This window comes from Marmota flaviventris, chromosome 1 (genome assembly GCF_047511675.1).
Source record: "Marmota flaviventris isolate mMarFla1 chromosome 1, mMarFla1.hap1, whole genome shotgun sequence".
NCBI classification, from domain to species: Eukaryota; Metazoa; Chordata; class Mammalia; order Rodentia; family Sciuridae; genus Marmota; species Marmota flaviventris.
The window spans coordinates 185,985,356-185,998,941 of NC_092498.1; the positions used below are offsets into that span (position 1 = coordinate 185,985,356).

Here is a 13,586-nt window from a genome sequence, read left to right on the forward strand (position 1 = left end):
GTTTATATTCATATTTATATTAATATTCCTGGATTTCCTGCAGTTAAATCAAGAGGCTCCATCTGATTCAAGTTTGATTTGGGCCAGACTGTGGTGCTGTGTGGTGTGTATTTTCGTCAGGACCCTCATGGGCCAGTTACGTGTGTGCGTGCGTGTGTGTGTGTGTGTGTGCACGCGTGCGTGTGTGTTTTGTTTTGTTTTGATACTGGGATTGAACTCAGGGCCACTTTACCACTGAGCCACACCCCAGCCCTTTTAATTTTTATAAAAGTTTTTATTTTGAGACAGGGCCTCACTAAGTTGCTGAGGCTTGTCTCAAACTTGTGATCCTCCTGCCTCAGCCTCCTGAGTCACTATGATTATAGGCTTGTGCCATGACACCCAGCCTTCCGTTACCCATTTTTAAAGACATTATTAACCTCTGATGGTCAGGGCCTAGTGTCCCCATTTCACAGGGTTATATACAAGTAGTAAATCCTCATTCTGTCATCTCAACTTCATTTATTAGCTGGATAACTGCATACACAGACACTTGCCCTCGTCTGTTAACATGATTATCTGGTGGTACACGTAGACAATTCTGAGCATTTGAAAAGGATGAATCCAGGCTAAAAATGTATCCTGCCACCAAGGAGCTCTGAGGTGGAGCTGAAACATGAGCCCATCAGTAGAAGATGTGGTGAGCTCTCTGCCTGTGTTGGGCTTCCAGAAACCACACCTGATGGCATTTTCTCTCTCTCTCTCTCTCTCTCTCTCAGAATTCCAGTGCTGACCATCGAGTTCGACTGGACCTGGGCCTCTGGGACAAATTCAGTGAACTGGCCACCAAGTGCATTATTAAAATCGTGGAGTTTGCGAAACGCCTGCCAGGTTTCACCGGCTTGACCATCGCAGACCAGATCACCCTGCTGAAGGCTGCCTGCCTGGACATCCTGGTAGGAGCTCTAGACCCCCTCCTGGGGGCAAGGCCGGTGGGAGGAGGGAACTGAGAGTCTGCTGCCCGCTGTGCCCACTAAGTCCCGTCCTATCTGTTCCTCTCTCCATTGATAACCAAGAGCTCAGGGGCTCCCTGGAGCTGGACAGACCTTCCTGCCCTCCGTGCCCAGCCTAGGAACCCCCTACAGTGATGTTGGGACAGGGACCCATCTTAGACCTCCGCCCACGGCCTGCTGCCTGCCTCCTAAGAGGCCTCTTTCCAGCACAGGCCAGGCCAGTCATTAGAAGGATCACATTCCTCTCTGTCACTCTGCTCCCCCTGCCTCAGTGGACATTGGTACCCCTTCATGGACAGCCCTGGAGGTGTTGGAAAGACCGTGAGGATTCTCCAGGCCAAGCTGATTGGAGGTGGCATGGTGACACCCTGGCTGCAGCCCCTCCTCCCAGCCTGGCACCACCTCCATCTTTGGCATTGGGAAAACCCCCTTCCTCTTGCCCTCTCAGATACCAGGTGGCCTCGGCCACCACAGGTTTTTGCTCATAGCTCAAGAGGCCGGAAGTCTAAGATCAGGGAGCCAGGGCTGTGGGTGCTTGGAGAGGGCTCTTCTGCTGGATCCCAGACGCATGGCTTCCTGCTGTGTCCTCAAGTGGGGGAGAGAGTGTGCAAGAGGAGTGCCTCCCTCTGGTCCTTTGATCTCCTTACAAGGGACCAGTGCCTTCGTGGGGCCCTGCCCTCGGGACCTCATCCCAACCTGATTTTCCCCAGGCCTACTTAATACCATCGCCTGGGGGGCTGGGGCTCAACCCTAGGAATGTCGGGGACAGGACACACGGAGTCCATAGCACCTCTGGGGGCCTGTTTCCTTGAGTGTACGAGGGGGATTCCTGGTGCCTCTGGGCTCCCTGCCACCGTCACACTGCAGCTTCTAGAGCCTTGGAGAGGGTGAGGCTTCTGTCACATCTCTCCTGCCTGGTCTCTGCTGGCCTCTGCTGGCTGGATGTCCATTTGTTCTCTGCCCAGTAGAGGCTTCTGGAATGGGGTGACCAGTTCTGGCCAGGACTGTTTCCTTGGGCATGGGAGCTGGATGTGGAGGTGGAGGGTGTGCAGAGAGACCTATGGAGGAAGTGGAAGGGATGTGGAAGGGATGTATTAGAAAATAGGGAACCCTTGAGGTGCTTTGAAAGCATGGATTTTTCTTTTTATTATGTCTTTCATAGCTTTGGGTATAAACCCTTCTGCAAAGCAGAAACCATTATTGCAATTAAACACACACACGTGCAATCCACTCAGGAGGAGAGAGGACCCTGGGTGCGGTGTGTCTTGATGCATTTTCTGTTGCTATAAAAAAAGGCCCAAGACACATCATTTACAAAGAATAGAGGTTCTGGAGGCTGGGAAGCCCAAAGCCCAGCATTGACAGCTGCTCAGAATCCGGTGAGGGCCTTCTGAATCATGACATGGTAGAGGGTGTTATATGATACAGAGCCTGGTTGCCAGCTCAGGTCCCCCCTCTTCTTATAAAGCCCCAGCCTTATGACCTTGTTTAGTCCCAATTATCTCCCAAAGGCCCACCTCCATTTGTGACATAGGAATTTGTGTCCATTTCCAACCATGAAATGTGGAAGACACATTCAAGCCAGAGGATGGTCATTAGGAAACAAATGTCTGCATGACCCTTGATTTTCTAACTAGATCTGAGGAAGGGTGTCAATGGGGACTCAGTCACCCACAGGTGCCAGAGATCCCGAGAGCAAATGTTTTCTTCTTCTCATGAAGTCAGAGGGTCTGGGTAAACTCGGAAGCTTTCAGAAGAGCCAAAACATCAGAGCAGCACTCACCTGTAGTTTGCTGACCCTCATTCTTTGGGCCTCACAGAACTCTGTGAGGGTTGGAGATTCAGCCCATTTTACAGATCAGGGGCTAGAGGCTGGGTGAGTCACCACCAAGTCAGGCGAGTACTGGAGCCCATCCTCAAAACCCTTTTGATTCCAGAGTCCTAAAGAAGGTATAAAAGAGGACAGGAAACGAACAGGATCCCTTGGGAGTGGTGGAGGTGTGAGAGGTATGGGCCACAGGGAGAGAAGCAGCCAGATTGACAGAATCTTGGGCAAATCAGTAATGATGTTGATAGTGAGCAAGTGGAGTAAGAAGTAGCGATGCTGGGCTTGTTAGTTAGTGCTTTGCTGACAGGTGTTTAAAATGGAAAGCTCAGTCGGATTTCATCTAAGCCTCAGGGTGCCCTCTAAGATAGTAGCCTGGGTTACTGTCACATAAGAGCAGCCTCAGAGTCCTACAGTGGCTGAGTGATCTGTGAGGTGACACAGCAAATCAAGTCCACACCAAAAAAAACAAAAACAAAAAAAATGCTGTGTCATTCAGACACCCCTGCATCACGAGGCCACCCCCCCCCCCCCAGGACCTGGAGCCTTCTCAAGGCTCCTGCTCTGACCTTGACCCTCTGCTGATTTCTCAGTCTTGCCAGATGGTAATAGTTTGTGATTTTCCCAGTCCCAGCCCCAGCCTTTTGGAAAGAATGGAAAGAGAGGGACGCTTGATGCTTTGAGATCCCACAGGAAAGCGTCTTGTCTTGTTTCTGCAAAGCCGCATGCTCAGTGATCTGGATGTGGTCTCCATGAGATTTAAATCGCCCCGAAAGATCCCCTCCCAGCCTCGGGCAGCCATCTTTCCCACTGTCCCACACAGCTCCTCCAACTTACCTGTGCATCCAAGAATCAGCCCCTCAGTGAGCAAGGCAGAAGCTCTCCAAGCCTCAGTTTACCTATGTAAAGGAGAGAAAATCGAGCAAATAAGGTGTTGAATATGGCAATTCCTAAATGGAATCAAATGCGATCGTGGGCAGAAGCAACCTCCCACGTGCTCAGCCATTGGTGTGGAAAGTGAGGGCAAAGCTGGGGACTCACGTATGTGCATGGGTTAGTTCAATATTTGATTGCTTCACAGAGGGCTGTGCCTTTTTGCTGACAATCCCATACCTCAACTGGAAGAGGAGGAAAAAACCCTCATTGGGGGAGGGCAGAGACCTCCCATCACATGAGACAGAGAAAAAGGTAGACTTATTCGATCCTAGACAAGAGCTCATTTCTAAGAATTTGTAGCAAAGGAAATTAATCACAGGATCCCAGACAAAGAGCATTTGTTTTGTTTTGTTTTGTTTTTGGTACTGGGACACTTGGCCACTGAGCCATATCCCCAGCCCTATTTTGTATTTTATTTAGAGACAGGGTCTCACTGAGTTGCTTAGGATCTCACTTTTGCTGAGGCTGGCTTTGAACTCGCTATCCTCCTGCCTCAGCCTCCCGAGTCACTAGGATTACAGGTGTACGCCACCGCGCCCGGCTAAGGAGCATCTTTTGGATGAGACTATCATCTAGGCCATCGATGTATGGACACAGTCAGATGGACCGACAGGCTGAGGTTGTTCTCAATCCCTAGAAAGTCAAGGTTGTCCCAAGCGTCACCAGGCCCGAGTGCCACCCATTCAGAGCCAACCATCCCCTTGTATTGTGTGTGGCTTCCCAACAAGGCAGGGCCATTTGTCTCTGATCGCATGATGAGCAGGGTTGGTCAGAAGATGCCGTCAGCTGTGGCTCCTGCAGCAGGTCTCTGGGGCAGAGAGGATTTATGATCCAGAAGGAGGAGACCCCGTAACCCAGGAAGAAGGGCAAGGCAAAGCTTCACCTGCCCACGACCCTGCCTCGCCACCACCTCAGGGACCTCCTTCCCGGCCTCTGCTTGGCAGGGACCCTTCAGCTTGGAGCCCAGGGGGCGGCTGCCCGCACAGGGCTGGGATGGGGGTGCTCAGACCTGGCTTTGAATTTCATGATTTTCTCACGCAGACACCAAGCAGCCAAAATGCCTGTGTTTTGATGGGCAAGCTCTTCATAAGAACTGTGGGCAGACTTTTTTCCTAATATTTTTTTCAGTTGTCAGTGGACCTTTATTTTAATTCTATGTGGTGCTGAGAATAGAACCCAGGGCCTCACACAGGCTGGGCAAGCGTCCTGCCACTCAGCCCCAGCCCCAGCCTGTGGGTGGACTTGTACTCTTTCCTCACCCAAGACTTGAGGCGTCCCTGGGCCGTGCTCACGACCAGCAGGGGACAGCTCCCCGGGCAGCCCCTGGCCTGAGCTCTGCTGTCCTGTCTCCTTCTTGCTTATTCTCCTGCATCTTTTTTTTTTTTTGGGGGGGGGGTGCCAGGGATTGAACTCAGGGGCACTCAACCACTGAGCCCCATCCCCAGCCCTATTTTGTATTTTATTTAGAGACAGGGTCTCACTGAGTTGCTTAGCGCCTCACTTTTGCTGAGGCTGGCTTTGAACTCTTCCATCCTCTTGCCTCAGCCTCCCGAGCTGCTGGGGTGATAGGTGTGTGCCACCGTGCCAGCTCCTGCATCTTCTTCATTTTCTCCTCCTCCTCCCTCTCTCACTACTTCCCCTTTCTCCTACTCCTGGGCTTCTGCGGGGTGGGGGGGGGGATGCTGGCGAGGGATGGCTAAGAAGCACATCAATAGATTAGATGGTATTTTACCTGTTGCCAGGAATATAGAAGCAGGAGGAGCTGAGCTCAGGAAGGCATGTACATTTGCATTCTCAGGGCCATAAAAACCCCTGGGTGTTGAGGGAGCCATGCCTGGGTCTGACGGTGGTGTGGATGTCCATTCTGTATTGTCAGAAGGTGCTGAGTGCCTATGAGTTGAAGAAATGATTCTCACACAGATTTGCTGAGCACTTACTGTGGGCCAGTCACTGGGAACATGATGGTGGAGAGAAGGGATGAGGCCCTGCCCTTCCACCTGGCCTGGTCCTGTCCCCAGTTTTACCACAGTACTTATCTCCCCTGCCCCACCCCTACTCCATCCACAAACATGGCTGCCCATTCATCCTGCTCCTCTTCAGCTTGCCCCAGCTCTGGATAGGGACTACAGGTGTGGTCTCTGAAACCAGCATGCCTGGGTTCAAACTCTGGCTTTGCTTCCTACTAGCTGTGTGACCTTGGGTAAATTACTACCCCTGTCTGACATTCAGTTTCCTCATATTTAAGATGAAGGTGATAGTAAGCTTCCTTTTAGGGTCTGGAGAAAGTGAAATGTGGTACATATAGTTCGGTACAGTGTTCAGTGCCTTGTAAGCCTCAGTCCCCTTACACGTTACAATGGTTGAGCCTCAGTACATCCTCACAGATTCTGTTATTATCCACATTTTTATAAACGAGGACCCTGAGACCCCCCCAGGGGGGATCCAAAGACCTGTAGGGTTCTGTGAGGGGGTTTTCAGCCTCTGAATAAAGATCCAACCAGAACAACTGTGGAGGAGAAAGAGTTATTTGGGGGCTGATGGTTTAAGAGGTCATGGTCCATAGACAGCAGACTCCATTCCTCAAGGCTTGAGGTGAGGCAGGACACCATGTGTGGCCCAGGGAAGTGGTCCATAAGTGATCAGAAAACAGAGAAAGAATCCACTTGCAGATGCAAAAATCTATACCCCAAGGCTGGATCCCAATGGCCGTCCTTCAGCCACACCCTACCTACCCACCCTCAGCCACCACCCAGTTAATCCCATCAGAAGATCAATTCACTGATTGGGTTCAGGCTCCCACAACCCAATCATCTCTCCCCTAAACCTTTTGCGTTGTTGTCGCACACATGAGCTTTTGGGGGACACCTCACATCCAAACCGTAACAGGAGACATTGAGCAATTCTCTGATGAGAAGATGATTTGTTAAAAGTCTGTGGGGGAGACTGAGTTTCAAAAAGTAACTCTGCTTTTGACATTGAAATGCAAGTCAGGGTTTTCAAGTCACCCACCTGCCCACCTGGCTGCTCAGGATCGGAGGCACAATGTCCCTCCTTCCTGGGCCAACTGGACCACACTAAACTCTTTCCATCCCTTTTCCTGGCCAGCTCCCCCTCACAGCCTGAAGGCCACGTCTCCAGAAAAGTCTTCCCTGACCACACTTGATCCGCAGCCCCTCACGGCTGGGCGCTGTCACTACCCTGCCTGAAGACATGGTGTACTTGGCAGTGGGTTGGCTGTGCCTTCTGCATGAGGCCATGGGCGCAGAGAGGACAGCCACCAGGTGGGGGTTGGTTGCTGAAGCAGGAAAAGGCCTTTGGTGAAGATCTGGGTTGAGTAAGTGGTTGAGTCAAGTCGGGGGTGAAATTTCGAATCGCAGCCTGTGTGCTGTTGTCTGAGCCCCGCACTGTGCAAGCCTGGGGGAGGTCCTGCCCTGTGGGGCGCTCAGTTTCTCTGGTTCCTGCTGCCCTCTGCCCTCCCTTCCCCTAAGGAGAACTTTCCCATGCCAGTCACAGCGGCACCTGGCTTCTGGTGACGCAGAAAGGACTGCCTGCATCACTTCAAAACATGATTTGTGAGTCCTGAGGTCCTGGAGACCGTGTGGCGGCCACGGAGGGTGGTTCCCATGCAGACCTTGCGTCCCCTTCCCAGGGACTCAGTAGACACCAGCCCAGGATGCAGAGAAGCAAACTCTCATCTTGGAGCCCCGCAGCCTGAGTGAGTTCAGGCTTCAGCATTGTGTCAGGTCACATATGCCAGGAGGAGGAGGTTTTGTGTCTCTCTGAGCCTCAGTTTACCTGCCCATGAGTTTGGACCTGTTCCCTGGTCGGCCATGGTGAGGAAGTCAGTGAGCAAGGAGCAGGCGCCACAGCCAGACTCCCTGGGTTCAGACCTTAGCTCTGCCACATAGAAACTAAACAACCTTTGTGGGCCTCCGTTACCCATCAGTGAAATGGGTATGATGGTAGCTCCTCCCCAGTTAGGTTGTTGGGAGAATGAACTAATTCCTGGCTCACAGCAAGTGCCTCTTTAAGCAAACTGTCATCATCATCTCCATCAGTATGCGGGAAGCCCCATTGCCTTGTCGAACTGTGAAGTACTGGGCAGCCTCGGAAGCTGCGCTGCCCTCTTCAGTAGCCACATGTCACCCGTAGCCAGGGAGGACCTTGCCCTGTGGCTGAAGTTGCAATTGCAACTTAGTATTCAGAAGTGTAACCATTTTTTCTTAATGACATTTTTTAAAATATTGATTCCATTTTGAAACAATTTTGGACATACTATGTCCAAAGTATATTACTAAAATAACTTCACCTGTTTCTCTTTTTTTAAAGTGGCCAGCTAGAGTGCTGGTCTGGAAAGCGAGTACAATGCAATCCAGCACGTAGGTTTCCTTCTCAGAGAGGGCAGGCTGGAGGCAGATCCACTGGGAGAACATTCTGGGTGCCCTATATGTGTCATTGTTGTTATTATCTTGCTGAAACTCTCTCACAAGCACTTGGGGACAGGTAGTCAAATCAGATCAGTATCTTCCCATAACTTTCAAATACAATCAGCATAGAGACAAAGAGATTGAGCAATTTGCACTTTCTCCTTTGATGAAAAGCTGAGCAATTCGCTTATGAGGCGAAAGAGGGTCTGATGAGGGAATCCTGTCCATTTATTTAACAGGTATTTATTAACCATCTGCAGTGTGGAAGGTACTGTCCTAGATGTTAGTGACACTGCAGAAAGCAAGATGGATCAAGAGCAGTCTCATTCTCAGAGCTTATATTCTAAAAGGGAGATAGGCCAATAAACCCAGAAAGTGACAAAATATTATAAAGAAAATAAAACAGGATGGTGGGTCATGCTGTAGAATACTATACAGCAAGGAAAAAAAATGATCTACTGCTGCATACACCAAACATGGGAGACTCTTACATCATATTGAGTGAACAAAAGTCAGACATATAGAGAATATACGGTATAGTTTGATCCGTCTTTAGTTCAAGAGCAGGATAAACTGAGCTCTAAGAAGACATCTATTGCTGCATAATATATAACCACTAGACTTATCAGCTTAAACAATGAGCATTGTCATCTCACATGTCACTGTGGGTCAGGAGTCTGGTGCTAACTTAGCGGGATGGTCCTGGCTCGGCATCTTGCATAAAGTTGCAGTCAAGGAGCCAGCGAGGGCCCTAGTCATCTGAAGGATTGAGGGGGACTTGACAATCTGCAGCCACAGAAAAATGGGTTTTAGGAAACACAACAACTGTATTTTCTGAGAAGCTGAACTTTAAGCTGAGCTCTCGTAAGCAGAGTCAGGCACGTGAAGATCAAGGGAAAATCATGGAAAACAGAGAGAACAGTGTGCCTCTCAGCATCTCAAGATGACCAACGGGAAGCCATTAGGCCTGTTTTAGCAAGGAACAGTTACTCTGCTGATGAACACCTTGAATGGCGTGTGCTGGCCGCTGTGGACTGACCTCATAGTATTCTCTAGCAGGGGTGGAAATGAAGGAATCCTTAAAGGCACTCACCAGAGGAGAGGCACTGGCAGGTTGGTGGACGAGTCTGTGGCTCTGCCTCTGGGTTCCTACATACATTTTTGCAAGACTGTCAATCAAGCTGCTCCAAGAAGGCACACAGCAGGCACGTGCTTGTTCAAAGTGGTGGAAAGACACATGGTTGTCTTAGGCGAAGGCAGGAAGAAAGGGTTCTTGTGCCTCGGAGTGAATCAGCCTGGACCATCAACAGGAGCTTTGTGCTGTCCCACAGGATTCTCCTTTGGTGCGTCAGCCTGGCCCAGGCTATTTTTACCCCTCTCGTGGGGCCTGCGTGCTGGTCTTTCGAGAGGAGATACCCTCCTTTCAAACAAAGCATGTTTTCATCCCAGAGAAGAGCTTGGTGGTTGCCTCTGGCATTTGATTTCAGTGTGACAGAATGAAACTGCTTCGTTTCTCTCTGAAGGCAGCAGCAGCCAGTAGCTGTTAGGAGGATGCTACACACTGGGCCCAGCCTGTTTCAGGGCAGACCCAGGGAAAGAAGGCCCCTTGGATAAAAGATGACATTGAACCAACCCTCTCTTCTCAGGCCACGTGCATCCGTCTCTGGATGCACCCTTTATGCTTGGTTTTGAACTTTCCTGGGAGAAAGAACATAGTTTAAATTCTTCATCAGAATCCAGACACGGTCCAGCTTTGGGGAAAGAAAATCCCTCCAAATAGGGAGTTTGTGTGCTGCAGTTTGCAATTAAATTCAAGCAAGCAGTTGACAACTTTCCAATTCCTAAGTCTAGTTGTTCTGTTTCCAGCAAATCCCTGGGTTCCTTCATTCTTCTGGGGGACAGATCCCATGCATGCCCATTTCAATAGAATGTTAAAGGTGCAAAGAGTTATTTATCCATGTGATTCCGGACTATAAACGTGTCTGGAGGTTTTGAACCTATGGGTATTGAGCATACTGACTTGGTCACGTGATAGCTCCCTTGGGAGCCGGTGCTTCCTCAGGTTTCTCCCAGGAGCTGAAGGAACTTGAGGCATCCTACCATTGCTTGTGTGGTCCTGGGCACCATGCTTTATGTCCTGGGTTCCTTTCAGGGAATGTGTGTGCCCCTTGATGTCTGGGGTTCCTTGCTATTCAGATGGGGAATGGCTTCGTACCCCCTTAGCTACCAAGATGAGGTGAGACACATCAGCCAGTCAGGCACCTAGAGGGAATGATGGGACTGTGTCAAAGAGATCCTTGGACAAATATCTGAGAGGGGAACATGACCACCTGTCCAGTGAGATGAGAGCTCGCTGTGATATTATGATAAATCACTCACGTTCATGATCTCACAATGGGGTACTTTCCAGTTCACTGTGCCACGTGGTCATACAACAGGGACATTAGGAAGTGTTGAGAACAGGGCCTGACCCCCACTGTTCTTCTCCCCTGTCACGTGAAGTTTCTGTTTCCAGGCCACAGGCTCTGCACTCCTGGACACCAGGTGGGGCACAGAATAGCTGTGCAGATTGCATGCTGCACAGAGCCACCAGCCAGTGGGACAAATGAGGCTGACATCCAGTCAACACTAGGCCAGGGGTCAGCTAACCGTAGAGAGGTGTCTGAGTTTGGATATTGGCATAAAGAGAGGAGGCAACTTTGGAGCAATGGGTAAGGGAACAGGCTCTGGAAATAGCCTTAATCATTTCATGTCTCCAAGTAGTTATGTGACCTAGGATAAGCCCTTCGGCTTTGTTCCCTTGTCTGTCATATGGGGTGAGGGTGTCACTTCACTCATGGGTTGATATGAGAGGTAGCACATGCAATTGCTTTACTCAGCACAGGCCGGCACAGGGTAGGAGATGAATGAAACTTTAGCTCCTAGGTGTTGGGGGTGAGAAGTGCTAATGGCTCTTCTCGGGATTCTAACCAGGAAGACACTAGTTTTGTTGTTGCTGGCAGAGCCAAGTCCCTCCACGGGGAGTCCTGGTGCCTCCTTCCAGGTTCACACTGGAGTCCTGTTTGTGGGAGGATGGCCAGCTCCTGAGTCACTGTCTTGGAGATAGCCAGAGCCAGCACAGGAGCCTGTGTGCTGTCTAGAGCAACAGCCCAGTCCCCTGGTTACTGTGGTCCAGAGGGTGGGAGGCTCTTGCTGATCACCTTGCCTCTCGAGATGGCCTTGCCCATGGAAGTGTCGTTCCTCCAAGCCCAGCAGTTCCCTGACAAGATGAAAGATGTGACACAAATTTTTGTTTCAGGAACCCTGGTGGGACTGTGGGCAGGGCAGGGGGGCGCGCTTTTCCTCCGAGCAGTTCCCTTGTAGGTGTCTTCCTCAGAGGGCCACTTGCTGGGCATGTGGCCATGGAACTGCAAGAATGCTGGCCTTTCAGATCACATCTGTTCTCCTCCAGGTTGACACAGAAGTAGACACTCATGAAGGTCACCCCCAAACTGAGTACAGCATCTGGAAAAAACAGTTCCCTCAAACTTCTGGGATAGTCACTTCTGTCCAGAGTGCATTTAACACTCTCTCTCTCTCTCTCTCTCTCTCTCTCTCTCTCTCTCTCTCTCTCTGCTTCTAGCAACTCTGGGACTTTCCCAGAGGGAAAAGTAAAGTATGGGAACTTGTTCTGCAGAGGACTTTGACCCTTGTTGGTCAAGAACAGTGTAGTTCTAGGAGGCTGAGTGCTCTGGAGTGCACAGAGCTACCTAGCAGGACTGAGGGCAGAGGGAACCTGAGAACAGACTGTCCCTAGAAGCAAGGTGTTTAAGTCGATCACGTTCCCAGTGAGGCCTAGGGGCACTGTGCAGTGAGCTGTCAAGAAAGCTGCAGGCTTCCTAGGAAGGATACATCTCGTGGGATCAAGAGACTGCAGTGACCCAGGCTTCTTGCCCATAGAAATCCTGCCTAGGTGTCAGGGCTGGGTTGAAATGCCACTTTTCATGGATCTGCCCTTGATTCTCCCCTGGCTACACCTAAGCTTTCCTTCTGAGCTCCCTCATGCCTCGCTGCTTCTACTCCTGTGTCTGTGTGAGCAGAGTTATATAGAAGACAGGGCCTAACTTGGTTCAAGTCAGACTCAGTCACAGGTTCTCACCATGACACCAGGCATAGCTTATCTGAGTCTTGTATCCTTCATCTGTCAAATAAGAATAATACCTTACCAAGAAGTTTGAGAGAGTGAGTATAGGGTATGTCCAACACTTGGCATTTAATAGATGGTAGTTAGTATTTACTTTTGGTATAAAATAGGCTCTTTAAAATAGAGTATTATTCATCTTATCCCTAGCACCTGGCCCAGTGCCTGAGAGATAAAGTAGCACAGGATGTGGCGCACAGTAGCAGTTCAAATGTTTATTTGAATTAAATGAATTACTTTCAGTATAAAGTTACTTTTCAATTTCTTGTGTTTTATTTACCATTCCCTAAATAGCCCTTTTTCTTTTTTAAACTTTTGTAGTTATTTAATGAAAAGAGCTGGAGAAGACACTTACCAAAGTGAAGCAGACTACTCCATGAGATACATAAGCTCCTGGAAATCTTCACTTCTTTCCAGCTTACATCTGATTGATGATCTCAGGATAGACTGGCATAGATAATCCATCAAATATATGTTTTTTTCTTCCAGATTCTTAGAATTTGCACCAGGTATACCCCAGAACAAGACACCATGACTTTTTCAGATGGCCTTACCCTAAATCGAACTCAGATGCACAATGCTGGATTTGGTCCTCTGACTGATCTTGTGTTCACCTTTGCCAACCAGCTCCTGCCTTTGGAAATGGATGACACAGAAACAGGCCTTCTCAGTGCCATCTGCTTAATCTGTGGAGGTACCAACTACCTAGAAAATGCTCATGAGATTCCATGAATAATAACTTATGATTTATGGGAAACCCCTCATCCCCATTTTGCATGGGGAACAGCCTGTGAATCAAGCATTCATGCTTGGGTTTGTTGTATTTGTTCCACGTTGTGATAAATTACATAACGGTGTTTGGGATTCTTCTGCTTTGAGAGAAATGCCAAAAGGCTATTTCTCCAATTGCCACAGTACTTTTTCAAGGGAAGATCGACGATGGTAAAATAGATTACTTAGGGACATTTTAATGATGACCCAAGGGACTTGCATGTTCTGTTTGTTAATATAGTGGCTGGGAATACAAGTTATTGCTTGGGCTCCTCCATCCTTGGAGGACTCGAAAAAATATGGCATTCTTCTTTGTAGTGACCCCTGCTGGCTCAGGAGGCTTAATCTCAAGTGGTTAGAAAGTAATGGCTTTAATTAAGGGGCAGATTTACCTTGCTTTTCTAACCATAAGGCTCAAGGTTCAGTTTAGTAGTGACATCTCCTGGTCATGAGAA

The 13,586-nt window shown here is 49.4% G+C and overlaps 1 protein-coding gene across 2 annotated transcripts in view; it reads left to right on the top strand.

Annotated features, from left to right (window-relative positions):
- The window catches only part of Rarb (retinoic acid receptor beta), a 163,345-nt gene that overhangs the window by 145,893 nt on the left and 3,866 nt on the right, over positions 1 to 13,586 (top strand). The window contains exons 5-6 of one of the 2 annotated variants that reach the window (XM_027932017.2): positions 759 to 935; positions 12,850 to 13,054. In XM_027932017.2, coding sequence (XP_027787818.1) covers positions 759 to 935; positions 12,850 to 13,054 — 382 coding nt within the window. The remainder of the gene's footprint in view (positions 1 to 758; positions 936 to 12,849; positions 13,055 to 13,586) is intronic. The other variant, XM_027932019.2, reaches the window with a different exon arrangement.